Source organism: Nicotiana attenuata, unplaced genomic scaffold, assembly GCF_001879085.1.
Source record: "Nicotiana attenuata strain UT unplaced genomic scaffold, NIATTr2, whole genome shotgun sequence".
In the NCBI taxonomy this organism is placed as follows: Eukaryota; Viridiplantae; Streptophyta; class Magnoliopsida; order Solanales; family Solanaceae; genus Nicotiana; species Nicotiana attenuata.
In genome coordinates this window covers 70215-96420 of record NW_017672678.1, presented here as the reverse complement: position 1 = coordinate 96420, position 26206 = coordinate 70215, and the positions used below count along the sequence as shown (strand labels likewise).

Here is a 26206-nt window from a genome sequence, read left to right as displayed (position 1 = left end):
CTTCAAGTTGTCATGAGTAGCTAAATACTTTAGTCTAAGGTTTTGATGGAACCTATTGAAGGATGAACTTCTTGATTATGTTCATATAGTTTGCCGGTTAATCTTTATTTGTTCAATTACGTGTTTATTGTAGTTAATTGATAGGATCCTCAATTAGCTGTGCCTATTTAGTGTGCATAATTCGGGAGAGGGTGCATATTTAGGTAATTATTAAACAACACCACTCCCTAAGTATAAGAGGGATCTATAATTGCGGGTTTAAAGGCAGGATTAGGGATAACGAAGCCTTGGGTGTAATCTAAAGCGAGTTGTAATAATCAAAGCCAGCTAGCGTAGCTCGGGAGAGTGCGTCTAGTAAATTATCGCAATTACTCGGGAGAGATTCACGGTAATAAGAGTGCTCATGATTGATAGAGATATTTTGGTGAATCTATATGCAACGTAACCGGAAGGGATTCCATCAATAGGGGAAATCACTATCTTAGAACCTTCTCATTATTGTTTTCAACCCAAGAATATTTAGTTTACAGCTGTTAGTTATTTATTTTCAATCTTAGTTACTAGAAATACCATTCAATATTGTTTACAAAGTTTGGGAAAGTGATTATAAAGGATTTAGTGATTCCAACAAAGGTAATTGATAGGTTAATTCTCTGTGGGATTCGACTCCGAACTTGTAAACCGGATTATATTTGCAACGACCGCATTGTTCTTTTTAGAAGGCATAGTTGGGCGTGATCAGTTGTATTGCTCCCTACTCTGAATTCCCATGGATCAAATTCTCTATAGGTAAAATCTTGAAATACTTTCATAACCACGAATACTAATATTATTTTCGACGGGTCTATGTCACACCGTCGAACTCGCTCTCTTGCCACGCCTTCCACTCACTCGCTTGAGTCGGACTTAATCACTCTTTTAGTTTGGAGGATCATTCGTTATTCACTCTCTTGGTGGGCTCGGGGAAGGAAGAAAATGAATTTAGAAATCCCGAAAAGCGCATATTCTACATTATAGCCTGCAACTGATTCAGCTTCCGCTTCTGGGAGCTAATCTTCCCCTCTAACGCGGGCCGGGCGGCGACGGGCGCGGGAGGAAGAAACCTAAGAGAAGACGCTCGTCTCTTAGGTCCTTTTTTTCAGTGCAACACAGGAAAGCCCCCTGCGAATCCGTAAATCTGAGGAGCTAATCTTTTACTAGAGGGAAAGCTGGCGATTCCCAGCCGAGATAACCATTTCATACCTCCCCTGATCCTTGAAATTGCCAGTTGCCAAGGTTTGCTTGCTTGCCTTCTACGGCTTAATCCGCAGGCGAAGGAGCAGCAGAAAGAGCTTTTGCGGCAGCAGGTCTCAAGGGAGACTGGCTCTCTACCTAGCAAGAAAATAACTGACAAGTATGTGGTTCTTTCTATGTCTCCATAACATATGAATGTTTACTTTGTCACTTCATTTCAAACTATTTTTGCGAACGCCTTTATTTAACAAAAGTTTTGAATTTTAATTAGATGTTTCTCTTTTATGATACTACAGTATACACACACCACACATGTGGCAAAGCAGTACCTATTTCCCGTATTCTTTTGTTTTTTTATCAAAAACTTAAAAAGTCCAAATTTTGGTATTCTTGTGTATGATACTACAGCATACACACACCAAGAACTACTTTTTTTTTTCTTTCAAAAATCCGGACTATGTTTGAATAATACAGAACTTTCTTTTATGTGTTTGAAACATCCACTTAGAACACCAATTCGTCAGCATATACATTCAATAGCAAATGAATATGAACAATCCTGCACTTTTTATCTAGTTGAAGTAGACATTAAAAGTTCAATTCCACTAATTACACAGGTACCGGAGTTGGCTTTATCTCCATAGTTGTTGTGATAACTTGGCTCTATTTCAGCATCAAGAAAAGAAAATTGATAAGAGTCAGAGAAAAATTCTCCCAACAAAATGGTGGTCTATTATTGAAACATAGAATCTCCACTAACGAGGGTGGTTTGAAAGCAACAAAAACTTTTACAGCTGAGGAGCTCAAGAAAGCTACGAACAATAATGCCAATGACAGAATTCATGGTCGCAGTGGCAATGGATTGTATATAGAGGTGTGCTACGTGATAATAGCGTAGTTGTCTAGATTTGTGGACGAGAGTCAAATTGATCAGTTTATCAATGTGGTGCTTATTCTTACTCAAGTCAACCATAGAAATGTGGTGAGACTCTTTGGATGTTGTTTGGAAGTTGAAGTCCCTTTGTTGGTTTATGAGTATGTCTCTGAAGGAACTCTTTACAAGCACATTCACAATCAACGTGGAGCGGATATTGGTTATCTTGGCAAAACCGATTGAGAATTGCAGCAGATATAGCCACTACACTCGCTTACCTTCATTCATTTGCGTCCATGCCTATAATTCATAGGGACGTCAAGTCTGCCAACATACTGTTGGATAATGTTTAAAGGTCTAAAGTGGCAGATTTTGGAGCTTCAAGGTTAATTCCTTTGGATCAAACACATTTGGCTACATTAGTTCTAGGGACATCAGGTTACTTGGATCCTGAATACGTTCGCACAAGTCAATTGACAGAGAAAAGTGATGTTAACAGCTTTGGAGTCGTTCTAGCAGAACTTCTAACGGGATTAAAACCTGTTTCTAAGGATAGAAACGGTGAGGACAAGAATTTGGCCGATTATTTTGTTATGTCCATGAATAAGAATAGCTTGTTTCAGATTCTTGATCGCCGTATTTTGATGGAAGGGGGCAACTTCAAAAGATGGCTGAGCTTGTAAAGAACTGCCTTCGCATGCACGGAGAAGATGGGCCTACAATGAAAGAAGTGGCCATAGAAATTGAAGGTATGAGGAAGTTAACTGGGATCCCTTGGTCTAATAAAAAATGAACAGGAAGAGAATGACCAGGGTGAATTATCAGACCTTTACACAGTTCCAATTAATTCTCATGGGAATACCCCAAATTCGGATAGTTCTCGTATAATGCATCCTACATATAGTCCAAGTTGATCCAAAATATAGGCCACTAATAATGGCATAAGATTGTATGTTACTGTCCCCATCCCTATGTTTCTTCCATATTGAATGTTTTAATGTGTTTTCCTTCCCCTTTTCCTCTCAATTTTTAGATACATTTCTTCTGTTTTCAGGGGTTTTCTTTTTCTTCATTTAGTGCAGGAGGCATGAAATAAGGTAATCAATTTCTCTGTGATCGTTTAGTTTTCTTTAAAAATGAATTGTAGAGCTACTAGCTAGTACTTCAATAATACTGTGATTGTTTAGCTTTCTTTTCAGGTTACTGAAATCGGAAATTTAACTTTTTTATCCAAACAGAGCAATATATACGTCGAAAATAGCATGCAATTGAATGTGCAAAGATGATACATACAAATATAGTATTGAATGTGATATACGAGATGATTAACTTAACTTTCATCCTAACACAGACAAGAAGAGAATGAGGGGATCTTTACACAACTTCAATTAACTAGAACGCAAATACCAGCAATGTATCTGGATAGTATAGTTCCAGGGAAGATAAAATCGAACAATTACAAAGAAATGACACTACCAGCATAAATGCAAAGTAAATTGTGAATAAAAATTAAAAAATAGAAAATGAAAGCTGTAAACTATCACAAATTCACCATAGTTGGAATAATTTTCAAATTAACCTTCAACGTACCACCAGTGGACTGCAGTTGGGGGTACTGGAAGAAACTTAATGGAATCAAGAACAAAATGGTCGATTGGTATTTGAATGGGACATATAGGCTGAATTTAACAGGGAAGTATTCAGTGAGCAAGAGTTACCTAGCCATGAAGACTAACCTGTCTAGAGTTCCAGCAGCTGACTTGATATGGAGTCCAGTATTGCAACCTAAACACAGAGTCATTGTTTGGTTGGCAGCTCAAGACAAACTACTCACAAAAGATAGATTGATGGGGATGCATATACAAGTGGAGGACACAAGTTGCTGCCTATGTGAAGCTGTACATATGCAGACACAACAACACTTATTCTCTGAATGTAGCTGGATAGAAGCCGTGAGCGAAAGCTTAGCAAACTCGATTGGAGTAAGTATCAGGAAGCTAGGAGTCATGCAGCGTCTGCAATGAATCAACACTAGACATTGGAAACAGTTCAAGAAGGAAGTGATCACTGCAATTTGGGGAGCTGCAATCTACCCTACATGGACTGCTAGAAACTGGAAGCTCTTTAGAGGAACAATTATAAATAGGAGTTCTGTAATTGCACAGATACAAAGAGAGATCACAGAGAGAGTAGATACGCTAAGAGGGTCAAAGAGAGCCCATAGTTGTAGTTTACTGATTAGGAGACTGTAACTAGTTTTGTCAGGGGCCTGAGCAACCCAATTGGTTTCTTAGGTGCTCCATAGGTGTATCGTTTGTTTTTGTTCATGGTAATTTTCATAGTTTATTATCAACAACAAAAAATTACTCTACTTATCCTTTATTTCTGTAAAATCTGCTAGGCTTCGCAAAACCACAAAAGAAATATTTTTTTCCTATTTAGTTATCCATTATAGAGAAAATGTCCATAACTCTGGATTTTTTTTTTATAATACTTTAGTTTGTAATCCAATGTAACAACCTGCTTAGTTTTCGCTTTGTTTCGAAATTCTGTAAGCTTTGACAATAAATTCAAAGTTCATATCATAAGGGAAGAAGTGCACTAATTTCTCATACCGTGTAGAGACATTATTTAAAATTGACAATGTAATCCCTTACAGGAGATCCAAGGGAGTTCTATTGAGACATCACAAAAGCAACAAACATACGAAATCAAATAACACTAAAAATGCAACAATATTATAGTGTTACTACCATGATCACTTCCACACCGCCGTATGCAACAACAGCCACATCACAGAACTGCAATTATCCTTGAGATCTTGTAATCACACAGCTATGAGGACTCAATTTTCTTCATCATATTAGTATGGGAGAGGAAAAAGAAAAAGCAACTATGTACATCCTTACACCTTCCTGCCAAGTCACTGGTTCTTGAAAGACTGCAGAAAAAGAATCAGTTAGTAAACCAATTTATTAGTTCGGCGCTTATTATAATTACATTTAAATGTTTCACAGTTAAAACCTCGGAGTTTTTGGACACATCCTTGATCAGGTCAGCAACTTCTCTCTTCTTTTGCTCAGCTGCAAAAGTACCAAAACATATGCTCAGAACAGCCTGAAAACTTGAATAGAATGAGGACGAGACGAGATGGTATATTAGTTACCCATTTTAGATAGATCCTCCATTCTCCTCGAGGTCCTTACAGCAAATCTTTGGAAACCAGGGCTGAGATAAAAAGAAAGATACAGTTTAGAGGGCATCTTCTCAAGGCCATTAGAGTATAATATCTCAAGACTGATACTATAGAAGGAAACATAGTAGCCAATTTTTTTTTTAAAAAAAAAGGATTCCCTATGGGAGAAGAAAGATACGTTTCCACTTGACATAGGAATAGTTTCTCCTTTTACCCAGAGACATAATCTCAAGAAGAAGTAGATTTTCTTTTTCTTGATAGGTCAATCACATGAAGAAGTAATTCCAAACTCTCCTACAAAATTAACTCCTTGCAACAATTATACACCAACTAGGATGTCTACAAGAAGTCGTCAACAATAGAAGCGAGAATAGGTTATACTTGTAAACATGACTTCGTCCATTGAAGCTATCACCTGTCTACAAACTTAAAATATTAAAGCAAGCAAATTTGACAGATTCTTAATGCTTTGTATAATTAAAGCTGCACGATTTTTTTAAATCTTTTCATTTGTTGAAGTCACACAGATAAGCCAGAAAGATTTTCCTCATCTTGTTTACTCACTACAGCATAAGAATCTAAGACGTGACAAACGAAAAGGAACACACAACTCACTTTGAAGGGAAGAAAATCTCTCCCTCTATCCAGATAAAAGCAACAATCTTCGCAACAAATATGAATAGTTTAGAGAAGTTTCTTTCTCAAATAAAACCAAAGATAAAATAGAGATACGAAGATAATTCAAGCAGCCTAAGACCATTGTATATGTTGATGTTAAATTTCCATCATTTTCACACAAGCCTAACGAGTCATTGTTATCAAGCTTCTACTTCATATTGAAGACGAAAAGTACAAAAACAACCATTAACCCTTGCTCATGAAAGATTGATTGCTTGTTGTACCGTGTAAATTGTGTGAAAGTAGGATACTCCAAATTCAGAGGTCAGAAAACGTCTTGGTGGGGAAAAAAACGTGAATAAATGATCCCACTAAATTGAGTTTGGTCCATGAATCTAAGAATTGGCAAGAATTATTGATCTCTCACAATTCAAAAATCTACGATTTGAACTGATGACCTGTCATTGATTCCTCCAAATTGCATTAATTTATCCTAAAGACTTGCTGAAGGGTTAAAACCGACCAATCCATAATTGGCGATAGTAAACATAAATTATGTAAAATCATTCACAACCCAATAAAGTAAGTTTCATTTGTCCTATAAATTAAGTTTCCTAGCCGATATGTTTCAATACCAAACTAATTAAGGTCAGCTATATGAATGTATGAATCTTTTTTATGTCCGTTACATTCTATTCGAACAAATTTCATTCCAGCACTAAAAGATTTGTCCTTTACGGAAAACCAAAGATAAATAAATAAGATAAGAATATAAACCAAAAGTAAATAATAAATAAATAGATTGATTACCTGTTGGCGAGTCCATTGACGATCAATTCGTTGGCTACATAAGAAATAACCCTATGAATAAAGTTTCCTCCTCCAGCCATGGCTGATTGCTACAACTTCTATACCAATAAGGAAAAGAACAAAATAAATAAAGAACAATCGAAAGATATGAATGGACGAGGTACGATGAGATTATTACTTGGGGAATAAGGAACCAGCTAAATTAGGATCTCGAGTTCCCGAAGATTCGAGAAAACTCAGGACTTTCAACTTCAGAAACAGGAGAGGAGATGAACTGTTGTGGGGCAATGCATTCATAAGGCTTTTTATGAGGGGTAGGAGGCCCAATTTTAATGGGCTTTCAGATATGGGCTTGGAGTCTTAATCCACTTGTTTTCCTTATTTGATTGGGCTACTTTAATTAAGAGATTTTTTCCTTCCTATATCATATATGAAACTTTATTACCAAAAATGTGCACAGTTTCTAATTTACCCGCCCTATCCACATTTTTCCTACAATTATTATACCATTCATTAAATACTAATTATTAGTAGCTGAATCTCCCTAATTAGGCGTGCTAAAATTCAGAAACAGAATCTTCTAATTGATTTAGCCACAAATCAAATCTGTTCAAAAGCTCAATTTGTTCAAATCAAATCTGTTCAAAAGCTCAATTCGTCGAAATCAAATCTGTTCAAAAGCTCGGATCTGTTCTTCGATATTTTCGCTTAAGACACAAATCAAAAGCTCAGTTCGTCGAAATCAGAAGCTCAATTTCAAATTGTAGAAATTAGTTCTGCAAAAGCTCTGTTCGTCGACATTCTCTCTATATCTCTCTCTATTTCTCAATCGCAAATTTCAGTAATACAAAGCAAATGAAAAGAGAGCATCAATTCAACCATTGACAGCCATTAAAAAGCTTGAAAGCTTTGAATTCAAATTTGGGTTTTCAAAAATCATTATTTGTTTGGATTGGGTGTTGTTGAAAATAATCGGGAATATGGTTTGGAGTTTATATCTCAATTTTGAGGGATTTTGGTGAATATTAGACTTGAAGAAGAAGAAGAAGAAGACATATTGCAGAAATTGTAGATAAATTGTAGATTATTTGTATTCTGATTGTAGATGCTTTATTTTCTGTTTTCACAAATAAAAAACGGCTAAAACTTCTACAAATCTTCTGAAAAAACGCAATTATGTCAAAAATCCCAATTATGCTACAATTGAATGGGAATTGGGATATAAAAATTCAACGTACCCAGTTTGTAGATATTTTGTAGATAAATTGTAGATTATTTGTATTCTAATTGTAGATGCTTTGTTTTCTGTTTTCACAAATCAAAAACGACTAAAACTTCTACAAATCTTCTGCAAAAAACGCAATTATGTCGAAAATCCCAATTAAACTACAATCGAATGGGAATTGAGATATTAAAATTCAATATACCCAGTTTGTAGATATTTTGTAGATGAATTGTATAATATTTGTATTCTGATTGTAGATGCATTGTTTTCTGTTTTCACAAATCCAAAACGACTAAAACTTCTACAAAATCTTCTACAATTTTTTTTCTAAGTCAAGAAAATAGTGTACGTACTTTCTTTGTTAATAACGTTTCTGTCGAGGTCGTCCGACTGTTTGATACTTATATTTTCGACACTTATATCGCATGCAATCTAATTAATAGTATTGAAGCACGAGGCGGCCAAATTAATATTTATGAAAATAGATTGAAAATTTAACATGACAATCTACAAAACTAGCTTGTTTAGTCTTCATATCTTAACCACGTTCAAATTTCTTACGTGCCTGGAAATAGTTATTGGAATTTATAAAAGATTAAAAAGACACTCATTTTTTGCATGAGTTCAAAAATTAATTAAATTAAGCAAATGGTTTTTTGTCAGTTGTATAGCGTGTTTACTGAAGCTCTCAGTCATTTTATTAATTGTTGAATTTTAACAAGAAAGCGTCAGCTGATTATCAGCAAATTAATTGTACCCTTAAAATACACTATGGTACAGAATTGGTAATTTGGTATACTAAGTGTAATTAAGTCAAACCTTAAACATTGAGAGTAATAAGGTTTCCTATGTGACATAGGAATATAAAAATTCCTTTAATTAATAGCATACTATTAAAAAAGGTTTTGACACAGTTACCCACAAAAAAAAAACTATTTACCCTTGTCTACCCATTTGTTTTCCTACTCATAAACTAATTACATTTCTTACCCATAGTAGGTTTTGTGGGGAATTTTTTCTTTATTCTCCAGTTCTTTTTTATTTCTATGCTTCTTTTCTCTTCTTTTTTCTTTTTTTTTTCTTTTCTCCTTTTCTTTTTTCTCGTTTTCTTCTTATTTTTTTTTTCTTTTTTCCTTTTCTATTGTCATTTAACTTCTTTTTTTATTATTCTTTTTCTCTTTCATAATCTAATTTCATTTACTGTTTTCACTATTTTTTATTATTCTTTTTTTTTATATTATTACTAAAGAAAAATCAAATCGTGTACCAATTAAATGTAGCTAATACAACCAAAGAAATATTAACTAACATATGATACCAGTATAGTATATAGCTATACCAACAGGGTATACAATTGTACGCAAAGAGTTAAAAAAATTTAATTCAATTATTAAACTGAAATAATATCAGTTGTCAATAAAAAATTTAAAAAATTCTAAAAGGATCTAATTGTAAGACTATACTGTTACATCATATAGCATACTATAAATTTTTTTTTTTTTTTTTGCATTTTCAATTTGCCCCTCACGCTGGGTAAAAGCTTAAAACAAATTAAAAGGGAAAAGGCAAATGAATTTACGGGTAATAAGTATACTATTATAGTATATTGTATACTATTACAACATATTGTTACAGTATCTTGCATATTTATAGTATACCATAACAATATATTGTATACTATAATAGTATACTGTTGCAGTATAACTATATACTCCTATAGTATATTAGTATACTGTAGCGGTATATTGTTTTGTAACCTATAATAGTGTACTGTTGCAGTATAGCTATATACTCCTACAACATATTGTATACCGTAGCGGGATATTGTAGCTGTGTTCTTCTTTGATTTTCAACTGAAAATTTCGATCTCAATCACCTCAAATCAGCTCCAAATGCTATCAAATTTCAGTATGAACTTCTAGAAGGTACTATAAGCAATATTTAACAGCACCCACTTTGAATCAAACAAGAAATCTTCAAAAATAAAATTGAGCTTCAAGCCTAACAATGGTAGATATTCTTAGTAATCCTTAATGGGAAGATTCTCAAAGGATGATATTAGCATAGGACCATGCAAATCAATTGGTGTTAGCTGAAAAAAAGTCAATTAATGTGTCTCTGCGTCTGGGGTTGAGTCAAAACCCCATGTAGAGTTTTTTTCCCAGAAAGTCGATAAAGAGGATGATTGCCTCCAACTATTTTGTTGTTGAATTAGTAGCATCTGGTTCTTCAGGGTCGCTAACTATATGTGGATTCTTGGAGTCTTCCTATTTCGTCAATTGAGGGGTCTAGATTGCAGATGAACCTTATTGCTTCGATATTTTTTCATCGCTTCCATCTTTGGCAAAGCAGCAACTGGAATTAGCGAGTAAATAGTTTGGGCCCCATGGGTAGGAGTAGTAAATAGTTTGGCCATGGGCATTGAAGGGTAAATTGTTTGGAATTAATGGGTATAAAGTGAGATTTAATACAAAAGATCAACATTAATTAATAATTAACAAATATGGCAGTAAAATATTTATACATATAGCAGATTTAATTCAATTCAATAGTCTGTTTGGCCAAGCTTCTTTTTGGCCAAAAGTGCTTTTTTTTTGCCAAAAGCACTTTTGGCCAAATTTGAGGTGTTTGGCCAAGCTTTTGGATAGAAAAAAAGTGCTTTTGAGGAGAAGCAGAAGCAGTTTTGGAGAAGCAGAAAAAAATAGCTTCTCTCCAAAAGCACTTTTTTGAGAAGCACTTTTGAGAAAAATACACTTAGAAGCAGTTTTTTAAAGCTTGGCCAAACACTATTTGCTGCTCAGAAGTGCTTTTCAAACTAATTAGTCAAACACAAACTGCTTCTCACCAAAAGTACTTTTGAGAAAAGCACTTTTGAAAAAAAACACTTCTCAAAATAAGCTGATTTTTGCAGCTTGGCCAAACGGGCTACAAATCAGCAAGAATCAAGCTGTTTAAAAAGGCAGTCCTAGTATTTAATATCTTTCCCTATTGTTTCTCTCCATTCCATAACATGTTTTATGTTTTCGTTAGAAACCAATCCATTCCATAACTGATTTTTTCCTTTCCATACATGGACCTTTTTATATAATGTAATGTAGCAAATTATACATCTTTATATTCTGATGAAATAAAATACATGTATTTTATGAAAAAATTATAATGTATGTTTGTGGTATATATACATTATAAATCTTAATTTTTTTTAGGAAAATTCATGTATATATGCATATATTGTTTATATACGTCTTTATATTTAAATACATATCGTCGATCCATTCCATAATAAATTTTTTCTTTTTTATACATGGACCTTTTTATTCAACTTAATCTTAGAAAAATTATATATCTGTATATTTCAATGAATTAAAATACATATATTTCGTGAAAAAAATATAATGTATGTTTGTGGTATATTATAAATCATGTGTTTTTTTTAGGAAAAATCATGTATATATGCATATGTTAGTTATACACTATTTATATTTAAATAGATATTATTAATATGCCATTTATATTTTGCACTAACATAACATGCATATTTGTATAAATCATCCGTATATAAATAGTATATGTGACATATTTATTTTCTTCTATATACATATAAGTGGCATGTTAATATTTGAGATTAAATTTTATGTTATATGCTAGAAATATACTTTGAATATATCAATATAATAATGTGCTATGATGTATATATATAAGTTATATATGTGGTATATATATATATATATATATATATATATATATATATATATATATATATATTTCATGAAAAACCTATAATGTATGTTTGTGGTATATTATAAATCATGTGTTTTTTAGGAAAAATCATGTATATATGCATATGTTATTTATACACTTATTTATATTTAAATAGATATTATTAATATGCCATTTATATTTTGCACTAATATAACATGCATATTTCTATAAATTATCCGTATATAAATAGTATATGTGACATATTTATTTTCTTCTATATACATACTAGTGTCATGTTAATATTTGAGATTAAATTTTATTCAAGGTATATGCTAGAAATATACTTTGAATATATCAATTTAATAATGTATTATGATGTATATATATAAGTTATATATGTGGTATATATATATATATATATATATATATATATATATATATATATATATATNACATATTGATGGAATATTTACCTTATAAATTATCACAATATAATATACTTAAAATATATTAAAGGTATATTTTGAGTTAAAATAAAATTGTACAGAAAAAAGTTTAAATCTCCAGAAAAGAATAAAAATATTAAAATTCTCATTGTGCAGAGGGAATTATTTTTGAGATATTCTTCTTCCAAGATCTTCGATATATTTGGGTAAGTGTTATTTATGGAAGAGAAAAAAGAAAATATGGAATAGTGAGGGAAAAGGAAATGTAGTAAAAAGTGTATTAATGTAGAGGGATCCCTTAGTTAATAGAGTTATAAATGTGAAAGTGCTAAAAAAGTAAAAAAAAAAAAATTGTTGTTTTTGAAATAAACAAAGCCTACTATCATTTATGAGAATAGTTTTTAAAAAGGGACCAAGCATGTAAAATTCTCTATTTGATTTCTAGTTATCAGGTATCCGGAAATGATTTTCCCCACTACAACAACAACAACATACCCAGTATTATCTCATACTTAAACTAAAGTAGAGGAAGGATGTGTAATATATATATAATTTATGTTTAATATGTATATAACCGTGTATAATCATTTTATCTATTTATCTATATCTATACTATATTAAAAGCACGAAGGCCCTTAGCGAAATGTCGTTCGCCTTTTTTACCCTTTAAAAATAGGTTTTATATTGGACAAAATTGTAATTTAAGTTTCTTTCCTAATATTTAGAACTTTAAATTCAATTAGATTTAGTTATTAACTATTTTCCTTATTGAACTACGCAAAAAATCCTAATATTTAGGGAGTAGTTTGTGGAGGTTGCTATACATGTTATAAAATAGAGAATTTTCAATTGTTTTCAATAATATTACACGTTAAGATATAATTTTTTTACTCTAAAACACATGAATAGTACATTTAATAACCTCGAAGCACAATTATATAACAACATGGAACACATCCAAATTCATGATTTAAATGATTCCAAGTAATTGGTATTAGCTTATTTGTTAAGCTGAATAATTATAGGAAAGTCACAAATTCTTAGTTTACTTCAAAATTCTAAATAGTAGTTCATATATAATTTAAAAAAGTAACTTTTTTTGGTAACTAACTTTTTATTAATCACCAGTAATAATTTTACAAGGAGTCGTGGCTAGCTAACTCAATTAACTATCATACTTACAATAATCTCTTTCTCTTCCTAGATTTCTATTTTTAAAATCTATATCTATGAACTATCTCCGCTATTCTAGGAGGAGCTCGCACACACAAACATATGCAATTTCCTTTGTTGTTCTTTCACATCCCACACTTGTCTCCTCAAAAATTCTTCTATTTCTCTCAATCCATATATCGTGAACTGTCTCTGTATATAGCATCTTGAAGAGTTGAGCTTCCCTTGATTTTCCTTTAGCTCGTTTGATCACTTCCTGCACATGTCGTTCCCAATTTCCTACTGCTATGTTTTGATTATGTGTTCAATTCATGATCTTGTTCATCACTGCCTACATGTACTCACAGTCCACAAATAGATGATCCCTGGTCTCTTCTGCTTTCTGACATAAACTGCACTTGATTCAATCTCCATGCCCCATTTATTCAATCTATCTGCTGTTAGAAGTCTGTTCAGCATTTGTAACCAGAGTGTGAATCTTGTTTTTGGCCTTTCAGCATTTCCAAACATCAAACATTTCCATGGTATTCTAGGTTGATCCCCAGCAAGTGAAGATATATTTGTTTGATGACACTTTTGTTTGTATAGAAATTTATACTTTCCTGTTCTACAATGTTCTTTGTCTCTATAATTTTCCTCACCATCCAGCTTGCTTGTTTTGGCATTGTTAAGTACTCCAGCTGCTGCCCTTTTATGTAGTATGTATGTATCCACTTTATTTACATCTTGTCGTTTTTGCTTGCCAGATCCCAATATAACTTTATAATAGCAACCTTATTCCATAGTCTTAAGTTTATCAAATTCTAGCCTCCACTACTTTTTGGGCTGCAAACTCTGTCCCAATTGATCAATGATTTCCTTGTTATGACATTGTTGCCTGTCCATAAGTAGCTCCTACAGAAATCTTCCACTGCTTTCATCACCTTTGCTGGTAGTATAAATAATTGAGCCCAGTAGGATTGTACACCAAATAACACACTGCTTATCAGTTGACCTCTTCCTGCATAGGACAATTTTTTTGTTATCCGTGATGTAATTCTTGCCACTATCTTCTCAATGAGGGGTTGCCACTGCATTATTGTCAGCTTCTTAGTAGATAAAGGAACTCCCAAATACTTGAATAGTAGTACTCCTTTTGTGAATCCCAATTTCATCAGCATCAGATCCTGATCATTCTGTGTTACACCTCCAAAATAAATGAAACTCTTTCCTAGATTTGCTTGAAAACCTAAAGCCTTTGAGAACTAGTTGAAGCTGTTAAGTACTTCTGTTACTGATGAAATATCACCTCTGAAAATATCAGCAGATCATCTGCAAAACATAGATGAGTTATTTCCAGCTTTGCACATCTAGGATGATGATGAAATTGTTTGTTCTCAGACATCTCCTTTAGAATTCAATTCAAATATTCCATTGCAATTCAAATAAGAAGGGACAAATAGAGTCTCCTTGTCTGAGCCCTTTTGCAGCATTGAAAGGGTTTGTTGGTTCACCATTCACCATGATAGTATACTATTTCACAGTCTTGACACATTCCATCACCCAAGTTATGAACTGTTCAGGGAATCCCAAAAGGTTCATACTCTGTTCCAAATAGCACCATTCAACTAAATCAATTAAAAAGTAACTTCGTCATATTAACATTTTACTCTATATAAATTATTTCGCATTTGTACTCTGTAACATAAATGTTTTTTTTGTAAATGAAAATAAATATTATTATTCATCTATATTATATCAAGAAGGTAAAGTTATAATGTTCACGTATGCCACCTAATTATATATTTGATCTATTATACAAGTAGGGTTTGACATAATTAAACATAATTTTAATGCTTTTATTTATCTGAAGATAATTTTTTTCTTATAGTGTGATTTTGTTTTATTTTGTACATCATTAATTGCATCACATGTGCTAAGATAATTGAATTTTGAGGCCACATTAAGTTTGTACGAGAAAATTATTAAGTTTGGATCATGTAAAAATTCCTAATATTTAGGACTTTAAATTTAATAAGAATTTATTTTATATCAAAAAATTCCTTATTTGACCAACTTTTATATCCTTATGCATGGACTTAATTTTTTTTTTTTTTTGGAGTTTAATACGTGGAACTTAAAATTTTTCATGTTCTTAGAGTCTTTCCCCAAATATTACCGATATTATAGCCTAAAAATCATTGTAAATCAGCAATGCATGTTCTTTATCGTTTTGGCTTTTTAAGAGTTAATTTTAATTCTAAGTATAAATTTTTAGAAGTTTAAACTAACATGGTAATATTAATTTAAAAAATAAATCGAGCTACAACAATACTATGTAACATTATAACTACAATTATTATTTTAATATTTTGATAAACTAATATATTTGGAACGTCAAAATAACTACAAAGTTCTTATTTTTTTTCACAGGAAGAGGTCCACTTAACTTACATATAATTTTAATGAACTTTAAATGAAACAAAGAAAAAACCCTAAGTAATTAGGTTGCAAAGAACAAATTCCATCATCATGCTTTAATAAAAGACATATAAACATCAAAGAAAAAGGTTTTAATATTAGACTCAAACCCGAGAAAAGAAAAAAAGAAACACCAAAAAATTCAGAGCACATTTTAAAACTTTTCGTCTCTTTTGTTATTAAAGTAGATTAACTTTATTTTTTTAACATATAATATTTATTTTAGAATCTTGATAAATTAAAATTATATTTTATCATATTATTCTCCAGAATAATAAAAAACTGATTGATTCGTGTAATAATTCGCATAAAAAGTTTATACTCCATTTTATATCTACTGAAAGAGTACTGTGCACTCTCTTTTATGTAATAAAAAATTAATTTTTTGTATAATAATATTCACTAGCTTGCATACTTTGGTCTCCCCCTGTCTTCTAAAACCTTGAGGCATATCCATATACACTTCTTCATATAAGTCCCCCTGCAAAAATGCATTGTACACATCCATTTGATATATGTTCCACCCTTTTGATGCTACTACTGCAATAACTGACCTTACAGTTACCATTTTGGCAACTGGTGAGAAGGTCTCATGGTAGTCTAACCCTTCTTTTTGGCTATATCATTTTGCTACTAGCCTGGCCTTGAACCTTTCCACATCTCCATTAGCTTTGTATTTGATTTTATACACCTATTTTGACCCAATTGTGTTTTTCCCTTTGGGCAAGTCTACTATCTCCCATGTTCTGTTGTTCTCCAATGCCTTGATTTCTTGCTTCATTGCCTCAATCTATCTCTTGTCTCCTGATGCTTCTGTAAAGCTCTATGGTTCTATGAGTGCTGAAACCTTTGCTACAAAGCTTCTGCATGCCTGTGAAAGTTGATCATAACACAGATAGTCTGAAATAGGATATAAAGCCACATTATGTGCCTTTTTCTTGGTAACATAATCTTGTAGCCATATGGGTTCTTTGGTACTTCTGCTAGATCTTCTTGGTTCTTGACTTCTGATTCCTGAGGGAACACATCCAAGTACAACATTTTCTGCAGGTTCATCATGTGTATCCTGATGAGGTTCAGATGCTCTTCAACTTCTTCAGATACTACAGCATCAGCAATGCTGCCATCTTCACAAACTACATCAGCCTCACCATCTTCATAAGCTTCATGGATTGCAATAGTTGTATCCGCTTCAGATTCAGGTGCATTGTCTGCCACAGGTGTCTGCAATGATTCAGGTGCATTGTCTGCCACAGGTGTCTGCAATGATTCAGATGCATGATTTTCAGCATGTACCTGTAATGGTTCATGCTCAATTGGTGCACTCCCCCTAACAGGAACACTAACAGGATGCAATGAGGAGGACTCAGCAAATGGAAAAATATGTTATTTGAAAACAACATCCCTGCATACAAAAAAATGATTAGTTGCAAGGTCCAAGAGCTTGTAGCCCTTTTGTGTGTCTGAATACCCCATGTGCACAGCAGATTTGGCTCTTGCTGAGAACTTGTTGTCATGTAACATAGTTGTGGCATAGCATAGGCATCCAAAGACTCTTAAGTGCTCAAGAGAAGGCTTCTGATGGTGTAGAAGTTCATATGGTGATCTGCCTTGTAAAATGATAGAAAGCAGCCTATTTCTGATGTAAACAGCAGTAATGATACATTCTCCCCAATATTTAGTTTTTATATTTACCTAAAATTTTAGGGCCCTTGCTGTATCTAGTATATGTCTATGTTTTCTTTCAGCTACCCCATTCTGTTGGGGAGTGTATGCACAACTACTTTGATGTACAATACCATAATGTTCAAACAAATCAATGCACTGTTTGCTAAAGAACTCTCCTCCATTATCAATTCTAACAGTTTTAACAGCTACATCAAATTGTGTTCTTAGCATAGAGAGAAACTTTTGTAACACAACTATTACATCACTTTTCAACTGTAGCAAATGTACCCAAGTGTACCTGGAACAATCATCCACAACTGTTAGAAATTAATATTTTCTATCATATGTGGGAAACTTGTATGGTCCTCAAACATCCATGTGTAAAAGCTGTAAAGGACCACTAATTCCTGTAACACTTCTAGGAAAAACTAGTATGCTCTGCTTAGCTAATGGACATACAAAACGGTCTTTATTATCATCTAGATCTTTAAGCTGTATGAAATATATATTTTTCATTGTACTAACAGAGGTGTGACCTAATCTTTTGTGCCAAAGAATGACATCTACTGCTGGTTTCTGGACTGCTGCAACTGATGCTTGCCTCAAACTTCTAGCAATGTGCTCATCCTTCACCACATACAGGCCTCTCCTTTCCTTACCAATCCCCCTCACCCTGCCACTCCAAAGGTCCTGAAACACACAGAAGTCAGGATAAAGGTGGACAGAGCAACTGAGTTCCTTTGTGAGTTTGGACACAGACAACAAATTAAATTTGAAGTCAGGAACATATAGCACATTCTTAATCTCCATATCCTGAAGAATGTTGCACTACCAATATGAGATATATTTGTCTTCTCACCAGTAGGTAAATGAACTTGATCACTACCAATTTTCAACTCAGTCTTAGAATGTAATATATCTAGGGAAGCAGCTATGTGATGAGTTGCACCAGAATCAACTATCCATTCTTTACAAGGATTATCAGTCATTAGTGCAGTAGCAATACCTGCCATGTTGACTTGTGGAACTGTGGTATCCTTATTCAGCATATCCAGAATTTGTTTGTATTGGTTATCAGTAAAGAAGTGCCCTCCTGCAGGACCATCATTGTGTGCTTTACCACCAGCTACATGTGCCTGTTCCTCATGCTCAGCATTGCCAGTTGCATAATTGGCCACAACTTTCCTCTTAGCATTGAAATCTGCAGGATACCCTATCAACTTGTAGCAGTTTTCCTTCGAATGACCAGTCATCTTACAGTAGTCACATTTCATGAATGGCCTTTTTCCTTTGTAACCTTGTCCTCGTCCAGCTTGCATAGTAATAGGATCTCTTCTGACTCCCAAGGCTGGGTACGGATTTGACCTTTGGCTTTCATCCTCAATTATCAACGCATAAGCTTGATTCAAGATTGGTTCAAAAGTTTTCATCAAAATCTGTCTCCTTGCTTGTTCATAGGTCTCATTCAGACCACTGAGAAATTGAAGCAGCCTTTGACGATGAAGGTGCTCAATGTAGTCTTTTGACTTAGCACAATCACAACCTGGCGTGGGAACTAAGGCATCATACTCCGACCACATTTCCTTCAGTCTAGTGAAGTAGGAGTCAACAGAGTCAGTTCTCTGCGAAATTGTTGTAATTTCTCTGTGCAATTGAAAAATCCGAACTCGATTCACCTTATCGAATCTCTCCTTCAAGTCTTCCCAAACTAGGTGCGCATCTGATGCACAAGCTATTCCACTAACTAGGTTTGTTGATACAGTGTTCATGATCCATGAGAGCACAATCGCATTGCATGTCTCCCATTCCTCATGTAATTCCTTCTTAAAAGTCTCCTTCTTACATGTACCAATTACAAAACCTAGCTTTCGCTTAGCTTGAAGAGCTATTCGCCTCGTCCTTCGCCACAATCCATAGTTTTCAGACCCGGTGAATTGAATTGGAATCAAAACTGAGCTCGGCGTATCAGAAGGATGCAGAAATAAAGGATGAGTGTGATCAATTTTCTCCTCTGCCATCTCTGGACTTTAAGCGAGAATTTGTACCACACAAACATGGAATTATTCAGCTAAGAAGCAACCGGTATCGATCGCTCTAATACCATGTGAGTAGAGCTGATCTCAGTCACAGCTCATCCTCCATTAATGGAGGCTCAATGAATGAATCGAGCTTACAGTAGAGAGGATGAATATCAGAGAGAATAATGAGAGAGGAAACTTTTTGTATATTGAAAGTGTGTGTAAAAACTGATATACATCACATATATATACATGTACAATTCCCACTAACTTAATCCCCCAATTAACTAGTGCTAACTATCTTAGCTACTCTAACTAACTAGTGACAGCTGGCTGAATGCCCCACTAACTTGTCCAGCTGTCATTCCATCACATTCTCTCACAGCATCTTCCCAAAGCAACAAAAAAATTGATTACAATTGAAAGACATTGGCTATTTTGATGAATAAAAAAGACGTACCATAGCGAAATAGAGTTCCAAAATTCAAAACACAATGCTTTTGGATTTTGGTTGTCATTGCTAATTCTTTTGTTCCAATACCCCCAAATATCAAGTCTAGCTCAAATTCGTTTCTTATATAAAACAAAAATAAAAAGAAACAGTCAAGAAAGGAATAAAAAATTATTAAATTTATAAAGGCGAAGATCAATCCTATCTCACATGAAAGAGGAATAACCAAAAAAACTTAGGTAGAAAAAGCCCATGAAAAGAATTGATTGGCACTTAGCAGTCGGACTTACTATTTTTCATTTAATTTCGTCTGGAAGACTACTCTCATACATAATTTATTTACATGGTAATCTATGCGTTTAGATTTTTATTTTTTATGAATATTTAATGGGTTAAAACTCAAAAAAAGAGGATAATTTAATGAAATCAATATGACTGTCATTTTAGTTACGACTAATCTTTTACATTCTTTACTATAGGGAAAATAATGTTGATCAAATATAATATTTATTGGAGGCTTTTGCATTGTAATAAAAAATATCATATCTCATTCTTTTTATTAGTGACTTTTACTTTGCCTCAAAAGAGAATTACAAGAAAGATGATATATTATATTTTTTGAGGAACTAATTATTGAACTTCCTATATATTAGCTACAATTAATTTTAGAATACTATGCACTTAAAAATTTATTACTACTTTTGGAACGTGCTTGGTAATATTTGACTGAAAATATTTGTGCATCGCGCGAACATAGAGATAGTATAACTGAAAAGTGATAAGGTAATTAATAGTCAGAACGTGTGACTGCTTAACCTCAATTATCAGCTGACGAATAATCAAGCCGACTGCCACGGCCGAAGACATCCATATATGCTTACTGTCGATCTGTTGGAAAATTTCCCAAATTTACATCGTACTACTACCGTTGAAGTGGTGTGAAGGTAGAAGATATAGACATTTAATTAGTTCTATCAATCGGTTGCTGTAAACAATTGAGTCTTCCAGTTTTGTAGCTTTCCTCTTTTAGGCCTTTAATTTGAGTTTATAATGAGCTAATGAACTCGGAGTGTGTGTATATATATATATATATATATATATATATATATATATATATATATATATATATATATATATATATATATATAGATTATAACACGTGAATATATAGCGATTGAAGTTGGCTGACGGTGTGCGATTTTTAGATGAGTTGCGACTTGCGAGTTTAAATCTGAATCAATTGACACTAATAAATATTTGGCCAAATATTCTGGAAAATTTGGGAATACATCTAATCAAAGCCGTGTGCACTGTGCAGCCATTAGTTCAAGAAAAGAGAGGGAACATCTTATCCCTTAATTGAGGGTTAACTATCAGCAATGGCCAAAAACATAAATATCAGCAACGTGGAAGTCTAAAAGTGAGAGGAAAAAAATCAATGCGGTGAACGTGGATCGAACACGTGACCTTCAGATCTTCAGTCTGACGCTCTCCCAACTGAGCTATCCCCGCTTGTGTTTGCTAACTGTAATTTATTTCATTATATCATAAATCATACAGTCTACTATGCTGATGCACCGAGCCCCGGTCTAAATAACAGTGCTTTCAAACAACTTTCTTAGCAATTACGTATATATTAGTATAAGCAATTTTTTGAAGGTAAAGTTAGAATTAATCGAAAACTCGTATAATAAACAAACAACCTTAAAACATTTCGTGACGATCACGAGAGGTATAAATCTCATGGGACTATCACCAAAGTAGTAGAGCGTTGCTCCATTAATGTTTTACACTTTGGATTGTTCTAGTATCCTAAATACGACTCCTAAGCTTTATATTTTGGATTGTCAGTTACATACTCATAATATATCGCTTAATATTTAAGTATTTGGCGATCTAGAGTATTATTTTAACATATATTACCATGCATTAGGTAGTTCAATCAAATCTTTCTTCTTTTTTCGTTTGAATTTTTGTTGAGAGTTGTGGGTCACGCCTATTTAATTGTATTGTAGTTAGTAGATAGTTAGTTATAACTAATTAATGGATCACTAGAGTTAGTTGTTACCTTTTATAAATAGTAGTGCTTACACAAATAAGCAAAGTAGTTGTATATATCATATTTGCAGTAACTGGAGTAGCTGCTTTTCTCCTTCATCGCATTCTCTCTTCTCTCTTATCTCCCCCATAGCCAGAGTTCCTTAACATATATAGTATCAGAGCTCGGTTAATCGAGTAATGACAGCTCAGATGTGATGGAGCACTTAATCTCATCCTTAATATCTGCATTGTATTAATTTTTTGAGTCAATTTCTCATCCGAGTCTCACTTCCTTCGAGCTAGGGTTTGTGATTTGTTCGATTGGACCTCAATTGGTTGCGAGTAGTTTGTGCATTTGCCAATAATTATATTTCTCTTCTTCGATTCAAGTTTCTCAATTCTGCAACAATGCCGGTTCATGAAGAAGCTATTGATACTCAATTCACATCTCTTAATTCAGCTCAATCACTCGATCAAGTTGATCATCACCATCCTCTGTAAATACATCCATCTGATACACAAGGTTCGGTTCTTATTTCTATTCAGCTACAAGGTTCTGAGAATTACTCGATCTGGAGTAGGTCATTGAAAGTCGTATTGCATGGCAAGAACAAATTAGGCTTTGTTTTAGGCACTTGCAATAAAAATGTCACGAGCCGGATTTCTCACCCTCGGGAGTCGTGATGGCGCCTACTAGTGAAAGCTAGGCAAGCCAACTAACTGAACTATTTAACCTGTTTTCCATTTTCATTTTATTTAATGACTTAGCATCAACAATTTATAACAACATAATTTAACATGCGGAAGAAAATAAATTTCAAGTTTAATGGTACTACTAATACCATCCCATAACAAAACCACCCAAGATTTGGTGTCACAACTTCATAGACTGTCTAAGAGTACTACAAATAAGGGTCTGAAAGAAATAACAAAATACTGTCTCTAGAACTACATAAGAGAAGCAGGAAAAATAGATGGAGGGAGATGCCAAGGCCTGCGGATGCCTGCAGGACTACCTCGGGTCGCCTGGTAAGTAAGAAGCTGAAACCTCACTGCGGTCCGAAATCTGCAGCACTGGGATCTGCACAAAATAGTGCAGAGTGTAGTATCAGCACAACCGACCCCATGTGCTGGTAAGTGCCTAGCCTAACCTCGGCGAAGTAGTGACGAGGCTAGGACCAGACTACCAAATAAACCTGTACAGTTATCTAATATACAACAGAAAATAAAACAGAAATAAACAAGTAAAGATGGGAGGGGGTACATGCAGCGGGGTATATCAGTATCAACAGTAAATCAAGAATAAAGGCATAAGGACAACTTAGAATTCACAGCGAAACAACAAGGAACTTGTATCCAATCCATAAACACTTTGTATCAACAATTGTTGCGGCGCGAAACCCGAGCCCAACATATAACAATATTGTTGCGGCGTGCAACCCGATCCATATCATTTATCACTGTTGCGGCATGCAACCCGATCCAATTATATCATTGTTGCGGCGTGCAACCCGACACAAATATATCATTCTTGCGGCGTGCAACCCGATTCAAATATATCATTTTGAATCATTGTTGCGGCGTGCAACCCGATCAAAATATATCATTGTTGCGGCGTGCAACCCGATCCAAATATACAATCAACATCAACCATAACAAGAGTCTCGGCTAGGGATCAATAAGAAACTACACTATCCCGGCAAGGGAATCGACAGTATAGATAACTACGCCCCGGCAAGGGGGAAACAACTATAACCAAACTTGTTCTAACATCTAACTACCTCAGCTAACACCAATACTCAGTCATAAGTAATCACAAGAAATAAGGGTAAGGATATAAATGAAATCACAGAAAAGTCTCGGTAAGGGTACAATAGTACAACAATCAAATCCCAGCGAGGGAACAATATTAAAACATCAACATCCTAGCCAGGGAGACAATATAATAACCCTTTTCTCTTTTCCTTTTCACATTTACTTCACAACTCACTTCACACTTGAGCCAATGCTCTATAAGGTTCAATTGCCAATCATACTCCCACAGTTCATTTTACAACTTGAGCCAACGCTTTTCACTATTCAAATACCAATATTACTTCCACAAGCCTTGCTCAACAATAAAGATCATCAAATAAGGCAAGAACAATACAAACGGAGTCACATTAATCATAGTATAAGACCCACGGTCATGCTTGACACCAACGTATAGATACTCGTCACCATGCCTATACGTCGTACTCAACAAATAACATATAGCATACAAACCAAACTCCTATTCCCTCAAGCTAAGGTTAGACCAAACACTTACCTCGATGCCACGAACACAGTTCAAGCCTCAACTATAGCTTTTCCTCGTGATTCCACCACCAATTCGCTCGTATCTAGTCACAAGTTAATTAATTACATCAATGAATGCCAAATAAACAATTTCTAATGCACGGAAATAAGTTTTCTAAAGCTTTTCCCAAAAAGTCAAAAATCAGCCCCGGGCCCACATGGTCAAAACCCGAGGTTTGAAACAAAACCCAACTACCCGTTCACCCATGAACTCAAATATATAATTTGTTTTGAAATCGGACCTCAAATCGAGGTCCAAATCCTCATCTTTTGAAAAACCTAGGTTCTACCCAAAACACCCAATTTCTCCTATGAAAATCATTGATTTTGAGTTGAAATTATGTTAAAAGATGTTAATGATTGAAGGAAACTAGTAAAAATTGACTTACACTTGATTTCAAAGAAGAGTTGTTCTTGGAAAATCGCCCTAGGGAGTTTTTGTTTTGAAAAGATGTGAAAAAGGGTTGTTTTTCGGCTAAGTATAAAAAGTTGCAGGCTGCAGTTACGGGAATTGCGAAGGGAGGTTGGGAAATGCAAACTCGGAATTGCGAAGGGAGGTTGGGAAATGCGAACTGGGAATTGCGAAGGGCGGTTGGGAAATGCGAACTGGGAATTGCGAAGGGAGGTTGGCAAATGCGAAGCCTGCAGGCCTGCAATTCCTTAAGTCCAAAATTTCACCCCGTGGCCTATCCAAAACTCACCCGAGCCCACGGGGCTCCAAACCAAACATGCACACCACCCTAATAACATCATACAGACTCACTCGTGCATTCAAATCACTCAAATAACATCAACAACTATGAATTTTGCATCAAATCATGAAACTTTCTCAAGACTTCAAAATTTCTCAATAACTATCCGATTCACGTCGTTTCAAGTCCATTTCTTACTAAATTTTACCGACAATACAAATAAATCATATTGAACCTGTACCGGGCTCCGGAATTATAATACGGGCCCGATACCACAGGTTTCACATAACATTTCACTTTCAGAAACTTCTACATTTTTTAGAAAATAATTTCTTTCAAAAATTCATTTCTCGGGCTTGGGACCTCGGAATTCGATTCCGGGCATACGCCCAAGTCCCATATTTTCCTACGGACCCTCCGGGACCGTCAAATCACGGATTTGGGTCCGTTTACCCAAAAATGTTGACCGAAGTCAACTTAATTCATTTTATAGCCAAATTTTATCATTTTTCACAGATTTTCACATATAGACTTCCGGCTACACGCCCGGACTGCGCATGCAAATCGAGGTGATGCTGAAAGAGGTTTTTAAGGCCTCGAAACACGGGATTTAATTTAAAAACAAGTGATGACCTTTTGGGTCATCACATCCTCCACCTCTAAAACAACCGTTCGTCCTCGAACGGACATAAGAAGGAAGTACCTGAGTCGGGGAAAAGATGGGGATAACGGCTCCGCATATCTGACCTTTCCACTGAACACGAACAGAAGGAAAACTCTTTGATCTCAACTAACGAACCTGCCGGTCTAGAATAGCTACCAGCTCCTCCTCATAGGACAAATCCTTGTCCAACTGGACAGTGCTGAAATCTAACACGTGGGATGGATCGCCGTGATACTTCCGAAGCATGGACACGTGAAACACTGGATGCACGGCTGATAAGCTCGGCGGCAATGCAAGTCTATAAGCCACCTCTCCCACTCGATCAAGAATCTCAAACGGGCCAATGAACCTAGGGCTAAGCTTGCCCTTCTTCCCGAATCTCATCACGCCCTTCATAGGCGACACTCGAAGCAATACCCGCTCACCGACCATGAAAGCCAAATATCGAACCTTGCGGTCGGCATAGCTCTTTTTCCTGGACTGAGCTGTACGAAGCCTGTCCTGAATGATCCTGACCTTGTCCAAGGCATCCTGTACTAGATCCGTACCCAACAATCGAGCCTCTCACGGCTCAAACCATCCAACCGACGACCGACAGC

The 26206-nt window shown here is 34.6% G+C and overlaps 2 protein-coding genes and 1 non-coding gene across 3 annotated transcripts; all 3 read right to left on the bottom strand.

Annotated features, from left to right (window-relative positions):
• Positions 1–4692: 4692 nt before the first annotated feature.
• LOC109214084 lies at positions 4693–7005 on the bottom strand. The gene is made up of 5 exons (XM_019377967.1): positions 6910–7005; positions 6732–6829; positions 5274–5335; positions 5132–5190; positions 4693–5048 (listed from the first exon to the last, which is right to left on the bottom strand). The coding sequence occupies exons 2-5, from the start codon at positions 6809–6811 to the stop codon at positions 5031–5033; spliced, it is 219 nt and encodes a 72-aa protein (XP_019233512.1). The 5' UTR covers positions 6812–6829; positions 6910–7005; the 3' UTR covers positions 4693–5030.
• A 6596-nt stretch (positions 7006–13601) lies between these two features.
• Positions 13602–16305, bottom strand: LOC109214082. Its single transcript, XM_019377965.1, has 3 exons — positions 16179–16305; positions 14111–14505; positions 13602–14015 (listed from the first exon to the last, which is right to left on the bottom strand). Exons 1-3 carry the CDS (start codon positions 16303–16305, stop codon positions 13602–13604), a joined length of 936 nt encoding a protein of 311 aa, XP_019233510.1.
• A 5008-nt stretch (positions 16306–21313) lies between these two features.
• On the bottom strand, positions 21314–21386 carry TRNAF-GAA. The gene has a single exon. It is a non-coding gene; the product is annotated as a tRNA-Phe (tRNA).
• Positions 21387–26206: the final 4820 nt, after the last annotated feature.